Source organism: Lithobates pipiens, unplaced genomic scaffold (genome assembly GCF_037356315.1).
Source record: "Lithobates pipiens isolate NorthernLeopardFrog02 unplaced genomic scaffold, aLitPip1_a1.2 Scaffold_10, whole genome shotgun sequence".
In the NCBI taxonomy this organism is placed as follows: Eukaryota; Metazoa; Chordata; class Amphibia; order Anura; family Ranidae; genus Lithobates; species Lithobates pipiens.
Genome location: NW_027507686.1, coordinates 65,340,545 through 65,363,430, shown reverse-complemented (window position 1 = coordinate 65,363,430; position 22,886 = coordinate 65,340,545). Strand labels below are relative to the sequence as shown.

At 38.3% G+C, this 22,886-nt stretch overlaps 2 protein-coding genes across 4 annotated transcripts in view; one reads left to right on the top strand and one right to left on the bottom strand.

Moving 5' to 3' along the window:
* The window catches only part of MACROD1 (mono-ADP ribosylhydrolase 1), a 1,237,218-nt gene that overhangs the window by 569,864 nt on the left and 644,468 nt on the right, over nucleotides 1-22,886 (top strand). The gene's annotated exons all lie outside the window — the stretch shown is intronic.
* The window catches only part of FLRT1 (fibronectin leucine rich transmembrane protein 1), a 351,683-nt gene continuing 345,565 nt past the window's right edge, over nucleotides 16,769-22,886 (bottom strand). For both annotated transcript variants that reach the window (XM_077455768.1, XM_077455767.1), the window contains exon 3: nucleotides 16,769-21,248. In XM_077455768.1, the coding sequence (XP_077311894.1) occupies nucleotides 19,152-21,185 (2,034 nt within the window). In that variant the 5' untranslated portion in view covers nucleotides 21,186-21,248 and the 3' untranslated portion in view covers nucleotides 16,769-19,151. The remainder of the gene's footprint in view (nucleotides 21,249-22,886) is intronic.

Here is a 22,886-nt window from a genome sequence, read left to right as displayed (position 1 = left end):
CCTAACCTGCATGGTTGCTCTAAGTCGGTGCCTTGAAAAATACTAAAGCTGCTGAAGCAGCATTTTTAAAATCAAAGGTCAGCAATGGAACTCTCCATATTTCTCCAATAAAGGTTCCTTTTAAAGTGGAACTAGTCAGTTCTGAGTTGTTGTTTTTCAGCAGAAGAGTCTTTTCTGCCTAAAAATGTATGTACACTCCCAGCTCATTCTTGTCCTCTGTAGGATAGCAAAAATGCAACCAGGCACAATTGGTGTTTGGACACTGAAGATGCCAGACCTGAAAGAAGTCCATCAGAAGATGTCAGTGGACAGAGCTAAAAGGGGAGTAAAGACTTTTCTTCGGAAGAGGGCACACTAGAGGCTAAGTGTACCATGATGTGCAAGCATGCTCTGCTTACTTGCACAATATGGCAAGTGCTCTCCAACTGCAAGTGGTAAAATTCTGCTTTTTAATAAATTCCTCTGTACTTTCTCTGGAACTTTTTAGACACGCAGATGATATAAACAACAAAAAAAAGAATGTCAAAGAAGATGGTATCTTCTTTATGTTAATTGACTGCATTTTGCTAACCTAATGTCTTCTTCATAAGACATAGCATCAAAATTGGTAACCCTGGCACAACAAATTACATACATTACTGGATACATCTGTATACTCTACACAGACAATGTATTCCAGAAAAATATAATTAGGAAATGTATTTGAATAAAGAGTGCAATGTAACATTATCTAGATAAAAGCAGGTTTAGATTCTCCTAATGGAAATCCTGGAAGTCTTACAAGTACAGAAATACCTATTCTGATTAAAAAATAAACGTTAAAGTATTTGCTTTCAATATCCTAAGAAATAGACTAGACTGATGGCTTCTGTAATGTTTGTATGAGTACAAAATGCTAAATGTCCTTTCAGAGAATTAAAATAAAAAAATTGCTCTGGTATTTTAAGTAGAGGAGAATGGTTGTAGATGAAAAAGCATGACCATGACTTATCTGAATGAGCTGCAATCGCTAAACGAATCATATAAAATCCATTGTTCAGTGTCTTGCTAAAAGGACTTTCAAATTCTTCTGACTGTGCTGACTGCATTCCAGAAGACTTTCCCATGGACTGGAACAGTAGATCTTCTGAGACACACCCTGGACAATCTCAATAATATTTTTTAAACAGAAATAATTACATGTATTATGGTAGTCAGGAAAAAGTAAGAAGCCTTATTACACAGGATGGTATTTCTCTTAAGCCAATTGATTTTCTTCAACAATAATCCTTTCCAACTGAAGAGCCTGATGAGGTTGCTTCCACATTGGTCTACAAGCCCATATGCACAAACTGTTTATAAAAGAGTGCCACAAAGTAGACGAACGTGGTGTACCCCAGCCTGCTCTACAAAGCCAATATTTATAGGGATTAATGATTCCCAACCTTGCGGCATCTAATTTTTAAACCAGTATGGTTGCGTCAATAATGGAGAGAAGAACTGGCCTTAACTGAAACACAGGCCCTTTTTGCTCATGGGTAACATTGCTGTTAGAGTCTTGAGATCTGGAAACATTGGGGGGGTTAAGAGGTTTGAATTGAATTTACAAACTGCATTTTTATGGCTTAATATGCTCAACCATACAAAGGAAAGATTGCTACATGCTGATAAGACAGCTGTGCAACTTTTTTTTCCCTTTTTCCTATAATCATTAGGTCCATAACCTAAAAAGTAACTGTTTATGTCAGCAGTTGCAGAAGGATACAGACAAGATGCTAACAATCTGTTTTGCACAGTCTTAATGCCATGAATATTCCACCAGCAAAATGTTTTGCTAATGAATTCTGATTTCATCTTTGCACACACATATACAGTTGAATAACTGTCCATAACATTGGGAATCGTGTATTGTTTGACTATGCATGACTGTATGAACACCCAATGTCACACATTTATCTTACAAGTGTAAAAAAAAGTCTTGTTTTGAATTATTTCATTTGCTATTTTTTATTTTTTTTATATTGGTGCAGTGAGGGAAAGAATTTCATCCCTTTGAAAGAATTTAACAAAGTTATATATCCTTGTATTGGTTCTACAATGCTGAAGGAAGTAGCCTTACATACAACTCAAGCTTTCACTAATAAAGATCACGAGGCATTTTATTTTTTGAAAGATGTATTATATTTTTTATAGCTACACATTTAATATGACAAATAAAGAGCCTGTGTTGCTAAGCCCTTTACTCAAATTATTTTGTAGTAAAGTCTTAGGATTTCAAGATGAAAACATCCGATTGGCAGTAGAATAAAAATAATCTATAAGGCTGTTCTATTGTGTTATCAGGCCAAGTGACTCAATAAACACAGCAGCAATTACAATAGCATTGCAGGCCCTGTCAGGACACCTCTGGGTACTTGAACAAAGAACATCGTCTACAAGGCAATTTACATTGCACTGATAGGAACAGGGTACACAGACGTAAGGCATGTTAATAGCGAACACACACCTCAGCAGTTTTGGAAAGGCATCATTTTTCCAAGGGGCAAACAGTTCTTTATGAAGCTTGCTAGAAGCTAAAAATTGTCCAGCATGCAATATTAATACACCCTGTGCAGACAGAAACACATACATTCTATGCTGCCAACACAACACAAGCAGCCATCATCTACATGTTCCTTGGTGTTAATTTCTAAAGAAAACCGCTTTTTAGCACCTTCACCGCTGACAACCTAAAGGAGCGGAATGACAGTAGTCTTCTGCCTAGGGTCACTGTGGTTTGGATGATTAACTGCATGGCTGTTGAACAAATAAATTTTTAGTTGAGGAGTCATATCTTCAATTGGCTTCTATGTGGACCTGTACTAATATAAATCTGTAATAAATGTCTTGCTGCGATAGATACACCATGAGTAAAACAGAGGCTGAATACTCATCTGTATTAAAAAAAAATGTTTCTTGAGGCCTCTAACCGAAAACCTTGGCAATTTGTCTTGTCTTGTGATCTTTCCTGAAGGGGAGGATCAGTCGATCTGAACTCTGATCATTCAGTTTAGTGTAGATTATATGATCAACTACCTGGGCATTTGGTCACATGCTTGGCATTAGGTATAGGGACAATTGTAGACACTCACTCGGGTTGAACTGGATGGACTGGTGTCTTTATTCAACCTTACTAACTATATGTAACTATTGTAGGAAGCCTGAAACAGCATTTTCTCCAAAAATAAAAAGTATTTAAGCCTATAGCTGTTTAATTATTTATGCTAACAAGACTAGGTGAACATTGAGTTAAAATATGAGTACAGGTTCTCTTTACCTACTCTAAATGGTATACTGTATTTTCAAACTTTATCTGTCTTCTCTGTCTGCAATTAGGGCATACTTAATCTGGGTTACATGTAAAGCAAGCAAAGAGATTTTGCCTTTTTTTTTTTTTTAGAGAGAATATGGCTTAGGATTGTTTGTTCTACTAGGAGATTCCATTTATTGTACATTACAGCTTCATTAATAAAAGGCAATGAGCTGTACATGATTACTATCTTCTGTATCCCCCCCCCCTTTAAATATTGTTAAGGGAATCACATAAAAAAAAAATTGTATAAAAACAGCAGTCTAGATGAAAGATTAAAAGCAAATTCTAAATTGCTGACCTAAGCAGCTTAGAAGCCCAGATTTGGGTATATAGAATAGACAAATATGCACTGACACATTCGCATAGATTTTGGGAAAGATTTTAAAGCCTTAAATCATATCAGCTATCCATATGTATTTAGCATACATGTACTATTCATCACTGCGTATGCTTCACAGCTTTATTTACAATGCTGCCACATTCAGTAAATGCACTGCACAAATAGACGTTATCCAATTTAGCCTCCCAGATGCTGGTATCTTAGAGGTCACATACTAACAGGTTTAGCTGAGACACACGCCGGCGGAGATGACAGTAAGTCTGACAGCTGGGATTCCCACATCACTTACTGCACACAACTACTAACACTACCATTCAGTGCCCCTTCATCCTGTGGGACATTGTGCTTGTCTTATCTACAGCCACCTTTTTTTCTTATGACGGGGGCTATGGAAAAAGATTGTGTACCAGAATATTACCAGGTCTGCGGCCTACATACTGCAAAGGGAAATATTAAATCTCGGTATGTACTGGCACGCTGGTGAACAGTTACACAATGTCTGTGCCTGTGCACCTCAAAAACAACCACAGTGCTGTATAATGCTGCCATACGCAATGCGATTTTCACAAGTGATGTAACATATGTGAGCATCTAGATAACTGTATATAGTGCGAAGTAATGAGCACAATTGCAAATCAAAAATCAATCAAACATCTGGACCTTGTTCAGTTATTACAACTCCCTGTGAGGCCTCACTATAGGCCTGATGTTTTGATGTGTTCTAAGAACCAGAGTTTCTTCCCCTCCAATCCAATAAAAATCTGGTGTATGGACAGCTTATGGTTGGTCTACATATCGGTACTTTTTGGGCAGTATGCATTTACAGGAGTGTGGTTTCCTAATGTCACAAAGCTTGGGTTGTATCTAGCCAATGCCCTAGGCACACCTGAATGGTGACACGCTTTACAGGCTCTGCCCCTTGAAAATGCACTTAAAAAAAAAAGTTAACTATTAAAATGTACTATTGGAGGAAGCATGCTGTCATGAAATAAATTGTTTAAGTCTAAACCCACAACAGTAAAATCAGTATATGCAGTAACGCTTGCTTGTTATACTCAATGTGGAATCTAAGGGGTTAATCCTTTGCATTGTGTCTAAAGACTGTTTGATCCTGTTTCTCTGATCCTCTTCTACTTCCACTGTCTCCAAAAAATGACCTGATATTTACAGAGCCAGGGGACAGGCTGCACGTGCTCAGTTGTATGTGCATTGCTAGAGAGTTTTCTTTTTACTTGGGAGGGTGCATGTGATCATCATTGTCCAGACAGAGGATCAGGGGAGAATGAAAGCTAGTAAAGTTCCTGATAGAAGGCTGCTATATACTGCTAATGAGAAACGGTGTTTATATTTACTAAAATGGCTACATTCCCATGTCCTGTGTACTGCGGGAGACCAGATATAGTGAACGCAGGTTGTGGGTTTAGTAACACTTTTGTTTCTTGAACTATAGCGAGTCTTCTTACTAGTCCAATTTCCCTGCACTTATTTGTCCTGCAGTTCTGTTGAATGTAGCCACAATTGTCTAGAAGTAGCCAAAAACAGGAACAGGATTACAATAAAATTATCATTTTTTTAAATTTGAGTTTGGGTGCTTCCCCTGTTATCCTGCTGGAAGAGCCATCAGCAGAGAGCGGACTTTAGACCGCTCTCTGCTGAAAACGGGTCACAGGAGCTCAAAACGAACTGCACTCCTGTGATCCATAGGAGAAGTACAGCCAAACGAGTACAGCCTGAAAGCTTTCAGGGTATAATCAATGCTTATAAGGTGAGTGAACTGCTCTGGGTGGGAAATATGTGTGGAAAGGCTTTAATGGCTTTCTGGCTACACAATTTAGTACATGATTTATAAAAACTAAATTTATAAAAACTAAATTTTGTAGCGCTATTTTATTTTCTGGTAATGTTTTGGTGAGGGTGCCTATTTAACCACTTGACCTCTGGAAGATTTTAGCCTTTTCCTGACCTGGGCTTTTTTTGCTATTCAGCACTGCGCTACTTTAGCTGGCAATTGCTCGGACATGCAACACTGTACGCAAATTTTTATCATTTTTTCACACAACTAGCGTTGTTTTTTACTTTCTGCCATAAGACATACAAAAAAAGAAAAAAAAATTAAAAATCCAATTTCTTCATGGATTTAGGCCAAAATGTATTCTGCTGCATGTCTTTGGTCAAATAAAATCCCAATAAATGTATATTATTTGATTTGCATGAAAGGTATATCTGTGTGGGGTAGGCGTCAAAAGACAAAGTTCACCTTTTGCACCATGATACAACAGTATATAATGTGTAACATGGTGCAAATACGATCCCTTCCCCGAGAACATAAGGGGGTTTTTCTTTCCCTCTGAACCTACATAGCAACGTCATTCATTCAGAGATCTGGGGATTAATAAATTAGAAGTCTTATGTGCCACTGCCGTAGACAGACTTGTAGTTCTCAATGGAACATGAGTGCAGTCATCACCACACTTACAGTTCATTGGAATTTCCTCCAGCTCAGTACGTGAAAGGCTGTTCCTCTGTATGGCAGAGAGCTGGAGGAAGAGTCTGTAGGGACCTGGCATTGTACATGTGATCCCCTGATTATGGGTGCAATGCTTTACAGGCTGTTTTTCTTGCCAATATGGATGCATTCATTTGTTTCTAAAAGGTGGACTTAGCCCAGGGGTGTCCAAACTTTTCTCGAACTGGGGCCAGATTTGATGAAGTGAACATGCCTGAGGGCCGACCATTTTGCCTGATATTCTTTGAACCATTGAAATTAAATGTAAATTAACTAATACAATGCCCAACAAGAATTCTCTTTCCTTTGTGACTGGGTGTGGTGAAGAGTCTAAGGATGAGCTCGGGCGTGTTATTTGGATATACCAGATTCATCGGCGTATAACACACAGGCGTATTATATGCTGATAAATACAGTATATCCAAATAACACGCCCAAGCTTATACTTAGAACTTAAGAGGAAAGTTTCAGGGAAAAAATTCCATTTTAAATACAAAACTGTGAAGCAAAATAAGGACCTGTACCCATCAATGCAGCCTCACCATTGCCATGAATGCACCCACACCATTGCCATCAGTGCAGCCTGATCGATGCCCATCTGCAGCATTGGAGGGGACAGGGAGGGGGGCGGAACGAGCACCAACAGATTACATACAGGAGAATCTCCTGTTTACTCGGCGGCCTCTTTAATACAAAGTCCCACCTCCTATGATAGACAGAACAGTCGTCCAATGCCAGCCCAGGAGACAGGACTTCTTATTACAGATGCCACCGAGTAAACGGGAGATTCTCCTGTATGTAATCTGACGGCACTTTTGTGGCCCCCCAACGAATCTCCGAGCGCTGATTCGTTGGGGGCCACAAAAGATATATGTATCCAAATTACCAGTGTGGCTGCATTAAACCGGAACGCCATCTAGACTTTGGACATGCCTGACTTAGCCTACGAAAAAGGGGAACACTGCTGCAAGAGTAATCTTTTAGTTGAATTTGTTGCAAAGTAATAACTCTTCACATACTTTTAGGAGCATGCACAGGGTAGCTTCAGAATGAACAGGGTTGTTATATCATTTATGGAAATCCAAACTGTGTAATGCAACCTCTTCAACCTAAACAAAATATTTTCTTAGGCCTAGATTAAAGAGAGGGCATTAAGCAATACCCACACATTATGCTGTGAATAGGTCTGTTTAATCTGCAAATAATTATATTACAGAGTTTGTTTTAACACAAGCCTGTACCCCCTCAAGGGACCCCTGATTATCCAACTACCTGCATAACTGGATTACTGTCACATGTCATCATGTTAAACGGAATAACTAATGTGTTCTTAAGAAGATGATAACAGGCTTATCCCTTCTGGGAAGAGCTGTGTAATAAGTTTATAGGCAAAGCATTCCTGGAAATGCCTCCTCAGGGAGTATGGCAGCCCCTTTCTCTGTTGCACACATTGTTTAAATCCTGCAGTCTACTGGGATACAGTTTTTATAAACTTAGCTGCTCATCCAGCCTTCCCTGCCTGAGTTGATGTGCATTTTTATTAGTGACAGCTTCAGCGCTAAGAGTTGTAAGCACCCGATAACTATGTACACTATGCTATCAGTTCATTGGCGACTTAAGGCCGGTACACACAATACGAAGATCGGATGGAAAAATTCATACCACAAGCTTTCTGACAATTTTCGGATTGTTAGGTGCTTTTGACAGCCAATTTCGCTTTTTTCGGCAGACAAAAGCTGGATGTGCAGACTATAAAATTTTTGGCGGATGTGAATCCAGTGTCCGATTTTCATTTCATTAGTATGGTTTTCTAACGAAAAAAAATTGCAAGAGTAAGACTATGCATGCTCAGAAACGAAATAATACATACAAAACTATTCAACACATTACCTCACTTCTGACATTGTATTCTGTTGTACGAAAAATTTTGTATTGTGAGTAGCATCTTCACTTTCGACAAGACACAAAAAAAAATGTCTGAAAATGAAAGCGTGTGTACGAGGCTTTAGGCTTCATTCAGATGGATACATTTTGTGAAAAACAGTGTAGCGCTTATTTGTTTTTACCACATTACAATGTGACCAATGTAATCAGTGCATACATTAGACTGTGCAAACAAATAAATACATTTAAACACTCTATGCTGTATATGATAATTAAAGCTAGAATGTCCAAACAAATATATGAAAAAATATATCAAAAAATGGGAAAACAACGTGAAAACAAGTGAAAAGTTCTCCAAATTTTCCAAATTTTCTGTGTATGATACGATGAAGTGAAAACAGTCCTACACCTTCTCCAAGGAATGATCGCACAATCACCGCGTGAACCCTCCACCACATAAAATGGGGGCTTACCAGATTTAATGGATCCTACTCAAAATTATATTTGGAGGATCATATATGCTTGTAGATATACATAGGCTTTTTTGGTGTTGTCCTTTTCTGGAAGACTTTCAAGTGTGGCTATTTCCTCTACAGTATGTCTCCATCCACATAAATCATCATAGGTAATGGGATAGATATAAAAGAAGAAAGCAGGGACCACAATAGTGTAACTCCGTTTTTCGTTTCAAGTAATTTAATAAAAAATCATCAAACTCACATGTACAAAGAACATAAGCGCTTTTTCCATAAAATCTCAGGCTGCAGTGAAGTCCCGACGCGTTTCGTCTTAAGCAGCCATCATCTGGGGTACCCCAGATGATGTCTGCTTAAGACGAAACGCGTCGGGACTCCACTGCAGCCTGAGATTTTATGGAAAAAGCGCTTATGTTCTTTGTACATGTGAGTTTGATGATTTTTTATTAAATTACTTGAAACGAAAAACGGAGTTACACTATTGTGGTCCCTGCTTTCTTCTTTTATATCTATCCCATTACCTATGATGATTTATGTGGATGGAGACATACTGTAGAGGAAATAGCCACACTTGAAAGTCTTCCAGAAAAGGACAACACCAAAAAAGCCTATGTATATCTACAAGCATATATGATCCTCCAAATATAATTTTGAGTAGGATCCATTAAATCTGGTAAGCCCCCATTTTATGTGGTGGAGGGTTCACGCGGTGATTGTGCGATCATTCCTTGGAGAAGGTGTAGGACTGTTTTCACTTCATCGTATCATACACAGAAAATTTGGAGAACTTTTCACTTGTTTTCACGTTGTTTTCCCATTTTTTTATATATTTTTTCATATATTTGTTTGGACATTCTAGCTTTAATTATCATATACAGCATAGAGTGTTTAAATGTATTTATTTGTTTGCACAGTCTAATGTATGCACTGATTACATTGGTCACATTGTAATGTAGTAAAAACAAATAAGCGCTACACTGTTTTTCACAAAATTTATTATGCCACATTTGTACACCTAGATGTTGTGTTAGCTGCTGTTTGTATACCGTCTACACATTTGAATAGCGCAGTGTTTTTGGTTCTTTTTGAAAAAATTCATTCAGATGGATGCTGGCATCCAATATGGCCTGCAGGCTGCGTTTGCTTTGGCCTCTGCATCTGTCACCAGCTGTATGCAGGCAGCCTATAGAAGTGGATACAAACGAAGCGGATGCATTGACGCAACCACAAAATATTGGATGAAAACTCATATTTACTGATTTAATTGGGTAGTTTAAAGTAGATGGAAACCTTCACAATACTTTTAATAGCTTGTATGCATTGTTTGGATTCCTATGTAAGTAAATGGCTCATCTAACAGGATTCTTATTATAAAGTGTTATTCTTTAAGCTTAATAAACCATAGCAACCAATCAAAATTCAATCTAAGGACGCCAGAGCGGTATAGGATGGAGTCTGGTTTCTTGTTGTGCATTACTGCACTTAAATGTAAGAATAAGAACCTTTTATTTGGGAAGGTAAAAGCTTTCTTCTTGTGTTCTCTAAGGACCAATTTCCATTCTTGTGATTATGTGCTGTTTGGTAACAAACCAAATGCACATAAACAGCAAGGAATATCTTGTACCCAACATAGTCAATGGTATAGGTTCTATCTATGGAATAATGGAATAACAAAATGTGGCCACGTTTTCCTAAGGTCTTAAGATCATGTGTACTTGTTTTCATTGGCCCAGCATGCAAACCAGAAGAACATCAGATTCAAAACTTTTGCAAACTAATACTCATTTTAAAATATGCATAACTCATGTATGTTAAAAAACCACAATAGTGGCAATGGACCCTAAAAATGGACAGCTAGCTAATGCAATGCATGCCTTTAAGTATTCGTCTTTCTCCTTCACTGCAGTTCACCACCCAGTGGCATCATTTGTATTTGTACAGAAAAGTGGAGAGCAATGATAACCTGTTCAATCTAAAACTTTTGTCATTATTTTTATTAACAATATCCTATGCTTAATATCCAGTTTTTATTTTTAAATTAATTAAATTTTCCAATTACATGTTTGCCTTTCTGGATAGCCATTTACTATTTTGACAGCTCGCATGGTTCATCTTTACTACTTTGCTGCATTCTAGTGCCTTGCTTGAAGAAAAACTGTGTGTGTTGATGAGACTCATTCACACCACAATGCCCATCATAATCTGGAATATAATATATGCTCTAGCAACACACTGCATATATTCTCCAGTGTATTGCCCTTTAGTGTTCATTGCACCCCCAACATACTTCTACAGTGCTCTGCAACACATTTGTGCTATAGAACAAGGGTCTCCAAACTTTATAAACAAAAGTTCAGTTTACTGTCCTTCAGACTTAAAGAGATTGTAAAGTCTTGTTTTTTTTTCCTATAAAAATAACAAACCTGTTATACTTACCTCCTCTGTGCAGTGGATTTGCACAGAGCAGCCCAGATTCTCCTCTTCTCGGGTCCCTCTTCTCTGCTCCTGGCCCCTCCCTCCTGTTGAGTGCCACCACAACAAACAGCTTACTATGGGGACACCTGAGCAGTGTTACCGCTCCCTGTGTCCATTCAGATATGGAGCCATACCCCTGCCCCTCTCCCTCTCTACTAATTTGATAGCTGACTTTGATTGACAGCAGCAGCAGCTTATGGCTCTGCTGCTGTGTCACAGCCAATCAGAAGGGAGAATCTCAGACAGCTGAGACACTCATGGACATCTCTGGACAGAGAGGGACCTCAGGTAAGTGTTAGGGGGCTGCTGCACACAGAAGGCTTTTTATCCTAATGCATAGAATGCATTAAGATAAAAAAAACTTCTGCCTTTACAACCCCTTTAAGGGGGACTGGCATGCGGCCACTGGGAGCAGAAAAGGTCTTGATGTAAGTGGGAATAAACATTGCCCAATCTTTGGTGTCAGTGGGAGGAATGGTGCCTCCGTCGTTGGTGTAAGTGGGAGGAATTGTGCCCCATCATTGGTGTCATTGGGAGGTATTGTGTCCCACCATTGGTGTCACTGGTCCCCATTGTTGGTGCCATTGGGAGGAATTGTTCCCTATCCTTGGTCTCATTGGGAGGAATTCTGCCCCTTCAATGGTATCAGTGGGGGAATCACGCCACCTTGTTGGTATCAGTAGATGAAAATAGTGCCTCAAGGGCCAGATTAAAGCAAGTGAAGGGCCACATCTGGCCCCAGGCCACAGTTTGAAGACCACTGCTATAGAACAACATAATCCTTATGTTTTGTATATTGCGGTGGGCTGTATTTTGAAAAGACAGACAATTTTTTTTGTGTGTTGAGATGCAATAACAGATTCAGTTCAAAACGAATGGTCTGCCATGGCAACGTGCTTCAACACACAAAAAAAAATATGTCGCAGCTCACTGTGTCATGGAATTAAAATGCTATTAGAAGACTTGGCCATGAATATAAAATGCATGTATATTTCAGGATTTTATGCAAGGTTCAAAAATCTATTTCTGGGTTGCCTACATAATCTTACGTATGTTTTTAAAAGTTTTATCAGCCATGTCACTGTCACAACTTGGCAGTGATGGTGTCATTCAATTGTGCCTCATGAGGACATCAGTTGCCAACTCTACAATGTACATTCCTGGCTTTGTGGTTTGGTTTACTGTCAAATGTGCTGAACTTAAAACTCTGGAAATCGATGCCTCCCTTATTTAAAGCTTCTACTGACATAAATCAGTAGCTTGGTAGCTAAAGGGCTTCAACAGCATGTTGCTTAAAAAACCAAGTGGCAGAGGAAGAAAAAAAAAACACAATAAAAAAAACAGATGTATTGTATACATTTACAGACCCCATGGGATCCACTTAGCTTGTAGGAAGACCAAACAAGGGAAAGCACTAATAAGTACTATGGTAAGACGCACGGAATTTCATTTTTGTAATTCTTATTTAGCATGTTTTCTGTCTCAAGTACAGAAAAGGGATACCTTCCACTCCTCACTGAACAAACACTCAGAAACAAGTTTAATCTGGGTGTTTTTTTTTACTTTTATTAGCACTAGAGAGGGAACTGTAAATGATTTTATTATCACCAACTGGTAGGCTGGTGTAATTAATGTCCTATGCATTTTTATTCTTTTTCAGCCCCAAAAAAGTTGTAATCTTTTATTGGGAAACCATTATTGCTAAATTATTCTTTTTAAATGACCATTTTAAAAACCATCAATAAGTTACAAGCTTCGCTAAGTATTAAGCATAATGATTAATTAATTATCAGGTAAGTGAAGTTTCCACTGGGGGGAAATTATATGTGTCATTAATCTAAGAATATTCTGAGATACAGTAATATTGTAGGAAGTGTGTCATTTTACTTAGCAATTACCAACCCATATTCACTTAAATAAATGCAGATTAACTACAAATTAATTTACCACCTTTGACATACTATGTTAAAATGCTAGTTGCTAACTATATACAGTACAGTTCTCATAAATAATCCACTTTTGCCCAAAAGTACATTACCGATGCATACTTTCTCAAACAATGAATACAGATTGCTTCTTTTAGAATCAGGTATCTGTTCTATACATCACTTAATGTGTGATTTGATCGAACTCCTTTAAATGAAAAAATAAATTGCAATCTTTGATAACCTACAATCCTGTAAAGTGTCATGCATTTTTCATGATTGCCATTCATTTGCCTGTGAGTTTGACAAACACATGCTTGAATGCAGGATAATCAAGCGAAATGTCACAAGTGATAAAACGACATTTGCTGGCTTTTACCTTCTATTTTCCTATAGACTCACTCCATTCCTATCCCGTGGTTCTTTGTACTACTTTTACCCGCCACCCACCATTGTTTTCATGACCCTACTCTCACAAAGCCATATTTCTTACATCATTTTTTAATGTCTGGTACAGCTGTTTCTTCTTATTTCCTGTGCCCCCACAATAGATGCCCATTGATATTAGGTGGTGGTTACATGTTTGGAAACAATCCAGCCTGGTGAATTGTTTCTTTCTTTGAAAGGATATCTGCCTTGGTCTGCTGTGATCAGCAGACTCCCAAATGACTTCCACCCCTGCTGAAATGCCATGGATGGGATGGGGAGCTCTATCTGCACATGAATGTAACCTATGAAGATCTGGACATGTCAGTCAACTTAGTTCTAACATATTGTATTCAGCCTGTCCATACATGGTTTGAATCTCAGCCAGTTCCCGCTGAACCAGCGAAGATTTTAACCATGTATAGCCTGTCTTGTTATATGGTATTGAAAGAGATGCATAAATTTGGAAATGTATGCAACCAAGGCCTTAGTTGTTTGTCTAGAATCAAATTAGAAAAATCCTCTTTGCTAACAGGTATGAAGGGTGCTAAAGAAACTTTTAATGTGATGCCCCTCCTACTAATCATTGTCTTAATTTTAAAAGTTGAACATACAGTTGCCACTATTCCTGTCGGATGTTGGATGTTAAATTAGTGCTATAACCAATAAATATGTTTGTTTGCAAGTTTTTGCAATATAATAATTTTTCTGCTACAATGTATGTGGCACAAATTAGATCTTACCAATATGCTTATGCCCAGCTCCTGCCTATGCCATTTCATGCATACATTTTATTTTCAGCTATGCTATACCTTTGGCTGTATGTCCTCTTAATCTCTTATGCAGGCCATACACAGTCGAATTTCGAACAAATTTTCTTTTCAAAATCAGAAAGTTCTGTTTTTTGTGATCCAATGGTGCCACCATTGATTTTCAAAAGTCGGCTGACCAAGCCTTCAGTTTTACCTAATGTTGCTACAGAAAATAATTTTCGTGGCCGGGAATCTTCTTTTCTCTCTGTAAATTTTCTTTTCTTGTTACATTTCTCGCACGATTCTCCCATCATTGATTAGAATATTGTTCATTTTTCCAAAAATTTCCAACATGTCCAATTCCTGAAATTTGATTTCCGCACGAAAATCGGCTGTTGCTGCAGCCCACTAATGGTGCGAAATTCTTAGATATGATTTTCGAAAATTCGAACTGTGTATGGCTGGCATTAGAAAGTGAAACTCTATCAAAAACATTCTTGTTTTAGATAAAATGGGGAAAGTTCTTGTTGGCTCTGTCTACATCAGAGAGCTTTCCCCAGTGGGAACATACTGTAGACAGCACTGGTCACTTGGGCAGAAGAATTATTTTCACCAGGGAAACAGACATCTATACCTTTTGTTTTTTTCTTAATTTTTTTAGTGGGGAAGAATGAGACCCTTTGTAAGGTTTTTACAGAGGTATCTCTATGAAACAATGGTCACTAGGACAGGAAGCAAGGAGAAATGTCACAAATGGAAACACAGACAACAGTAGAATTCACAGAGGCTCTAACTCTTACCCATTTTATCCAAAACTAACCAAGGCTTTAGTTTGTCTAGAATCAAATTAGAAAAACCCTCTTTGCTAACCGATATGAAGTGTGCTAAGGAAACTTTTAATGGGATGCCCCTCTTACTGCTCAATGTCTTCATTTTACAAATTGAACATACAGTTGCCACTAATTATGTCTGGTGCGGGTTGTTAAATTAGTGCCATGACTAATAAATATGTTTACTTTTGCAAGTTTACGCAATACAATCATTTTTCTGCTACAAAGTATATGGCACAAATTAGACATTACCAATATGCTTGTGCCTTTCGGGGAGTGTTTTCTCCCAAAACACATTGCTACTTTCAATAAAGAAATACCACTCTTTTTGCATTTCAATGGATATTGGGCACTCCCTCCTCTCCTACCACTTTTAGTGCATCTCTGTAGGAGACAGCAGTGACATCAGTGGCAGAGGATGGAACTACATTGCATGGTGGTAGACCTGATGGAAGTTTCCAGTGCCAAAAAGTCTTACAGAAACTGCTTGGAACAGAGGAAAGGTAGGAGACACAGGCCACTAGAGGAGTGAGTTGAATACCTCTTTTGCAAGGAACTGACTTTGTTTTTTTTAGACTTTACAGGGTACCTTTGACAGAAATGCACCCCCAACAAAAGTACCTAAAATAAAGCAATTAAAAGAGCTCTTCAGCAGAGGCAGTAATGCATTTGCACAGTGACAGTTTAAAAATACACATAAACATCTATACTGACTAGACTAATTCAGAAAGACTTGTATATTTTATAGTGTGAGTAGGCTGTGCGGCTGCTTGCTTTCACTCATGTTCCAAGATTAACCATTTCTTGCTTGATGTTGTATTTACATGCGAAAAATGTCATCTAATTATTATAGGTAAGAGGTTTCAGCTTGATAACAAGAACACATAATAAAAATGCCTGCCAACACGTTTTGTTTTATCTCTGAGATTGCACACTGCCATCAATATGCTCCCACTCCCTCTCCTGTTATAATTGGTGAGAAATTTGCATTACCCTCCCAATTTTTTTTCCTTTTCTCCCACTGTTTTTTTGCCATTCTCCACTTTCACATTTCAGCTTCTTTCCACCTGTTACAGACAGCCTTTCTCTAGCACAGAGAACTGCAAATTGCTTGTTAATATAAACCCGCCAGCAAAGAGAAATCCGTGAGAAAAGCAGGAAAAATTAATGCCACATTGCAAGCAGCACTCTAAATTATACTTTCTTATCCTAGTAGTTTAGTGATAGGGCTAGTACTATATGGTAGTAGTGTAGCCTAATGACACAGCTGTCGTATATTTATTGAGTGAAATGGTGAAACTTCCAGCCAGGAAAAAACAGCTAATGGCATTGACGAGATTTCACCAGCTGAAAGGTTTTTCCGGTGGAGCTCAATCAACATGGCTTCTTTGTTGTATGGTAATCCAGTTGGGACATTATATGAATGATTCTAATTCACATTTGTGTTGGATAGATGCAGCAACAATTTCCAAAAGAAGTGATGACAGTATTAGAGTTTAAAGTAATAAGTCATCCTTCCAGTCTCTTTTATCCATTACAATTTGCACTGATTTTGTTAAAGAAAAATCTGTTCAAATCATGATAGGTGTAAGTAGAGATGGAGTCTAAACATAATATTCCCCACGCACACGTTCCTCAAAATAGCTATAGTAATGCCGGCGGCTGTAATGACCACCGGCTGGAAACCGTAGGCAACCATGAAGGGTCCAAAGCTTTAATCACATGGTCACATGGTACACATACGGCAATGTTTTGGAGCCACGCAGGGCCCCTTCGTTAGGCAAGTATCACTTGCCTGACGAAGGGGCCCTGCATGGCTCCGAAACATTGCCGTATGTGTACTGTGTGACCATGTGATTAAAGCTTTGGATCTTTCTTGAGGAATCCTTGGTGTGCTGATGACATTTCTACACTTAGAGTTGGCGTCTGACACCTTTTACCTGTTTTTTGTCCTTTTTATTACCATTACACAATTTTTAGTAATTGGTATGTCACTTGCTACCACCCTTTCTGGTAAAAGGTTCTAGGTACCAGGGTTAGATATATTAGGTATCACAAAAAATGTTGGCTGTGACAAACTTTACTAAAGGCAAATACTAAAGGCACTTGCAAGTGAAGTTGAACTCTTAAAGGGAATTTTCCCCAGGGCTTAGTGAATGTGATGAAATGTTACTTTGCAAGGAGTACCCAATCTCTTGCAAGGAAAATGCATTAAAAATGCAGTTCTCTACCTCATTCGTTAAGCTCTGGGGAGATTTTGCTTGAAGCGTTTTGTACTTGCAAAGTGGACAACCTATTTGCCTTTAGTAAAACAACCCTAATGCAGTCTTGCCATTATATTAAAAAATGGCTGCATCTCCATTGCTTACATATGAATAAAGGGAAAACAAAAAGTGTTTTTTATATGGCTTGTCATATATTTTTTTATATTCATGGATGGAAAAAAAAACTGAACTGAAGTGTAGTGATATGTGTTCCAGATTTTCTAGCAGTAATGGATAAAATTACTTCCTTCAATGGATTTATAGAAATCACAAAGCTGACCTATGCTCAGATGCTTAATATCGTTGCCAGTATTGATGGGATGGGATGGTATAATAGCAGTCAACAAAAGGCCCGACATTTGTACCTTTCCTTGGGAAAATGCTACTCAAATTTCTCTGCAATGCTTGCCACGTGTCTGAAAGCCTAGTCACTAGGGCATGTGATCAATTGAACCAACATTCACATTTGTCAATCCTCTCCCTTAGCACAGATCATTCGACCAAGTACGCATGCCTTAACATGTGACTAGCACAGAAGGGAACCTGGAATAGAACTTTCTCCAGGAAACAATTCAGCCCTATTGTAATTGTTTTTATATCCATTCCACCAAGACTGTCAAAATACCTTTCTCCAGGAAACGTTTCAGCCCTTCTGTAATTCATTCCATCCCAACAAGACTGTAAAAATACCTTAATGTTAACATTTCTGTTTTGGTCCACTTTTAATATAGACTGTATATGTCAGTTATAGTATAATTCATATTGTGGCTCCAGCTGACTTCCTGAGCAAACAAACACTCATTTACAAAGCTGTGCCTACAGTATGGATTCTACAGAATGTTTTTTTAGAGTTATAAAATTATTGGCTGCTATATATATTTTTTCAGTGCACCAATTTAGAATCCTTCCACAATTTTTGAAACAATCCAAGCTGACTCTAAAATCTGCAACAAAATGTTATATAATGGAAATTTCATTTGTACTTTCTGAATTCCTCCTGCTTTATAAAGACTGCCTTTTCAAATTAATGAGAGGGCCTGCAAAGCATTGTCAACGAGACTGTCATTCCCTGCCTAATTAACCAACACATGATTCTTCTGGTTAGCTGGAGTATATGATACATTGGGATACTGAACACGCATATATTACCATCACACGCTACAGATGTCTGCTGAAGGATTCGAGTGTCAGTAAAGGTTTCCACAGAGAATAGATAAAAAACAGTCTAGTAAAGTCTATCATAAGTAACGCGTCAATTTACAACTATTTTTATGTCATTGAGTTCAAATCAATATTTTGGAAATGAATGAAAGTTCACTTTAAATCTATGACAACAGATTTGCTGTAGAAAAAAAAAATCTCTCATCTGCACAATTATTTGCCTCTGGTTTATCATTTATTTCCACTAGTGATAAAACAATTTGTAAAAAAAAAAAAAAAAAAAACTTGCAGAGAAAAAAATATATACGTTCTATTGGTGACAGACGTTAACAAATATTCATTGCACCATGTCTTCATTTTCACCCTGAATTTAACAGAAGGGAAAAAGAAAACGAAAAAAAGAAACCCTCAGGTTATATGCAAATCGTATCCAAGTGCTTCCATCTCTCTGAATTTATCTCCTTGTTCTACAATGATTTAAACTGCTGTATTAAATGCAATCGAGTTCTCACACAGCCCTTTCAACTACTACTCTGTTTTTTTTCTCTTCTTTATTCTCAAGTTTTGCCATATGAATGTTGGTATTTTTACTTTCCTACAAAATATCCCATGGAGTCTCGTTTCCTGTTGTTTTTTTATTTTTTTCACAGCTGAAGTTTATTTAATTTCTATTTATTTAACTTGCACTTTTTGTCATGAATCATTTGTGGGCACCAGGAAAAAAAACGAGATTTTGCTATGGGAAGGTATCTGGTAAGTCCAAAAAAAAAATAATGATTCATCATGTGTAAGAATAGTCTGTGTCAGGAATACCAGCATCTCTATATCCCCTGTGAGTGCCATAACCTATCGTGTGGGTACTTTTGTACAGACTGGTGCCATTAGATGGAAATATGGTATGGATAACATACTCCTCCTTGGCTCTGTGGGGATTTATTGGTAACATTTGAAGCCCTGGCCCTCTGATCTCCAATATAGAATTATCTTTCTTGGTGCCAGACTCAATGTAATCGTCTTTCTTTCGGCTGCCACGGCTGCAGGCTCTTTCTCGAGTTAACAGTTGACCAGCTCGATGGACATACCAGCAAATAGATGCCAAGATGAGAAAAAGGAAGACAAGGGTGACGGCACCTCCTATGATGCCTGCCAAAGGTAATCCAGCCAAAGGATCTGCATTTTGCTCTCGATTAAGTGTAGTTGTAGGGCCATAAATATCCCCTGTTTCTGCCTTAGCACATACAGGGGATTCATCTGCAAAGTAGGTGTTGCCTGTTTCCATGGTTACCATACAAATTATGTAGGTGGATCTGGGCTCTAGAGCAGTTAGCAAATACTCTGTCTTATCTCCTTGAACTAATGTTTCTGTGATTGAACCAACAGCTGGGCTGTGTCCTAGTCTCAGCCAACTCAACCGGAAGGAACTGGCTGGAACAGATGACTTCCAGGTGATGCGAATGCTATCAGCAGTCAATGGCTTGACACTTATCACCAAAGATTTAGTGGCTGCCCCAGTCTCCATAGGGTAATCCAAGTTTGAATCTGGGAGCCGAATACCTGGTCTTTTGGATTTAAGTGTAAAAAGGGAACCTTGCGGTGGGGTGGTGATTGAAGGAAGTGCAGGAGTTGCATGTGCAGAGGCTGAATTGCTTTGGGGACCTCCTTCGAAGCACTCATCCATCTCATGTGTGATATCTTTGATTGCCATTCCCCTAACTTTCTCAGGACCCTGACACATCAGGCCACGCACATTTACCACAGTAGCCCTAGCTTTCACCCAGTCCCGTAGCCACATTAGACTGCAGCCACAATACCAGGGATTATTCCTGAGAAGCAGCTGGCTCAGATTCTCCAGGTCATCAAAAAGGCCGCGGGGGAGTGCAGTAAGGTTATTATTAGAGAGGTCCAGTCTCTGTAGTTGTTTCATTTTAGACAGAGTGTTGTAGGGGATATGAGTGATAGCATTGTCCTGCAAGTAAAGCTTTTGAAGGTGTGCACTTGGCAAATTTAGAGGGGGTGCTGCTAATGAATTTCTGACTAGAGACAGCTCAGTCAAATTTTGAAGTCGACTGAATGTGTCATCTGCAATGCGTTGATTAGCCAGTAGGTTTCCATCAAGTACTAACCTCCTCAGACTAGTGAGTCCTTTAAAAGCATGAAGTGGGATAGTTGAAATGCGATTATCATCCAACCTAAGCTCTTCCAAAGTGTGTGGTAAGCCATTGGGAATGCTGCTGAGATGGTTGCGTGACAGAAAAAGCAGTCGAAGTTGACGAGTATCTAAGAAGGCATCATCTTCAATGCTAACAGTTGACACAGAGTTATCATCTAGGTGAAGTTTTTCAACAAGTGGTATCCGAGAAAGGGCATCCCGTGTAACACTGCGAATGTTGTTATCTTGAAGGTGGAGCTCTCTCAGTGATCGAGGAAGATTTAGTGGGAATTCATCTAAGTCATTCTCATACAAGTAGATCACTCGAACATTGGTCTTTGTTTTCAGCTCTGGTGGTACCCCAGCGTTGTTTATCTGATTATTCTGGAGGTAGAGGGTGGTTGCATCATCTGGAATCTCTGCTGGAATGGAGGTCAGACCTCGGTCATTACAGTAGATGAAGCCATTGTCACAGCGGCATACATAAGGGCAGTTAGTGCTATCTATCACCTCTGTCAAAAATGCAATAAGTCCATAACACAGAAACAGCCAATCACGCAAGTCCAAAGTAGCGGTGGTCATGGCAACTGTGGTAGCAGTTGCTGTTGTGGTAGCTACAGCAGAGGCAGTTGCTGCCGTGGTTGTAGTAGTTGTGGTGACCACCATGTTGCAGTGGGTTTTTCTTAGTCAAGGCTATATTTTAGTAATCTGAAGAATTTGGATATGATCCTGAAAGTAAGAAAATGAAAAATTTAGAATCTTACATAGAACAAATGAATTAAAATCAAATTATTGTTTGCACATGTTATCTGTAGTATAGTTAATTCCATCATGTCATTATTGTAACATCTTTATATATGCTACTATAATTTTTTAAAAACTCAAACTTCAGTTCCATTTAAATTAACCTCCACAGAGAAGTGAAAAGAAAGTTGTAAGATCTGGGTTTAAAACTGTAATTTTTATAATGAACGTAAATGTGACTGTCGAACATGCAGGTTTTTGCATTGAGCAGACACCCTTACACTGGCTTTATGTCAGGCAACAGTAATGAAATGACTTGGTGGAAGAATTTTTTCCAGCCAATCGATTCCTTTACCAAGGAAGTCTGCTAGAGATTGCCGAGTCATTATAGTCATATGGTTTTTCATAAATCAAGCATAATTGACTGGATAGTGTGTAGATCTTTTGTTGTTTAAGTACAGAACCTTTTGCAGCTCAGGTTAGCTTAGCTAAAGCATCCTTACACTGTCTATTTCTTTAACCCCTTTACACCAAAGGATAAAAAAAAATCTAAATGCCTAAGCTCACTTTTGCAATTTTGCAACTGTACGTATCATCACAGCTACTTTGTGCATCCAGGTGGATTATACCTTGTTTTTTTCAGGACCAATTGTGCTTTCATTTGGTAGTAAATAGTTATCCTGATTTTTTTTAATTATTATTATCAAAGGAAAACTGGCTCTAAATAGTATATATATATATATATATATATATATATATATATATATATATATATATATATATCATTTTTTTTTTTTTTATTTAGCTGGATATTTCTTGTTACTACCATAACCTACCACCAAAGAACAACCCAAAGTAAATGTTCCTGCTCCTGGCAATCGCAACGATACCACATACTGTATGCAAATGTTATTTGTTGTTTGTACCTGTAGTACAGCCCAGAAGCAATAATGCACATTTTGCTATTTCTTTTTTCACACAGAGACACTAACTGACACTGATGCTAATTTGAAAAATCCTGTCCAAAATATACTGACCCTGAGCATTGACTCTGACTTTGACCTTTGACCCTGACACTAACCCTAACACTGACCTAGATCAGACCTTGATCTAGGTATTTTTCTTTATTATTTATTTATTTTACAACATTTTTTTTTTCTTTTTGCAAGGAACGAGAAAGATGCATTGTATCCTCCTCCTCCGTTCACAGAAAGAAAAAAAAACACAGGCACAGGCTTCACAGTGATGGATTGCTGTGGTAGCCAATCAGGGGCTACCACAGCGATCAGGTGACACGGAATTGATCGTTAGTATGGTGTCTGGGGCTCTCGGTGAGACCCCAGTCTCTGTGCTGGGAGTGCGCCGTGTGGTGTGCTCCCAGCACAAAGGGAGATACACATATGCGGCCCCTTCTAAAAAAAAAAAGCCCAGTGCAGTGACGTCGCATATTTGTGTTATGTCGGCGAAAGGGTTAAGGTAAACTGCCGTGTAATATTATAAAGTCATAATTTATCCATATGATGAAGACAAAATGTATGTTACCTTTCCCTGAGAAAATACCCAGTATAAGTTGAATACATTTCTCCACATTATCATCTACATTTTTCATTAGATTGTAAGCTC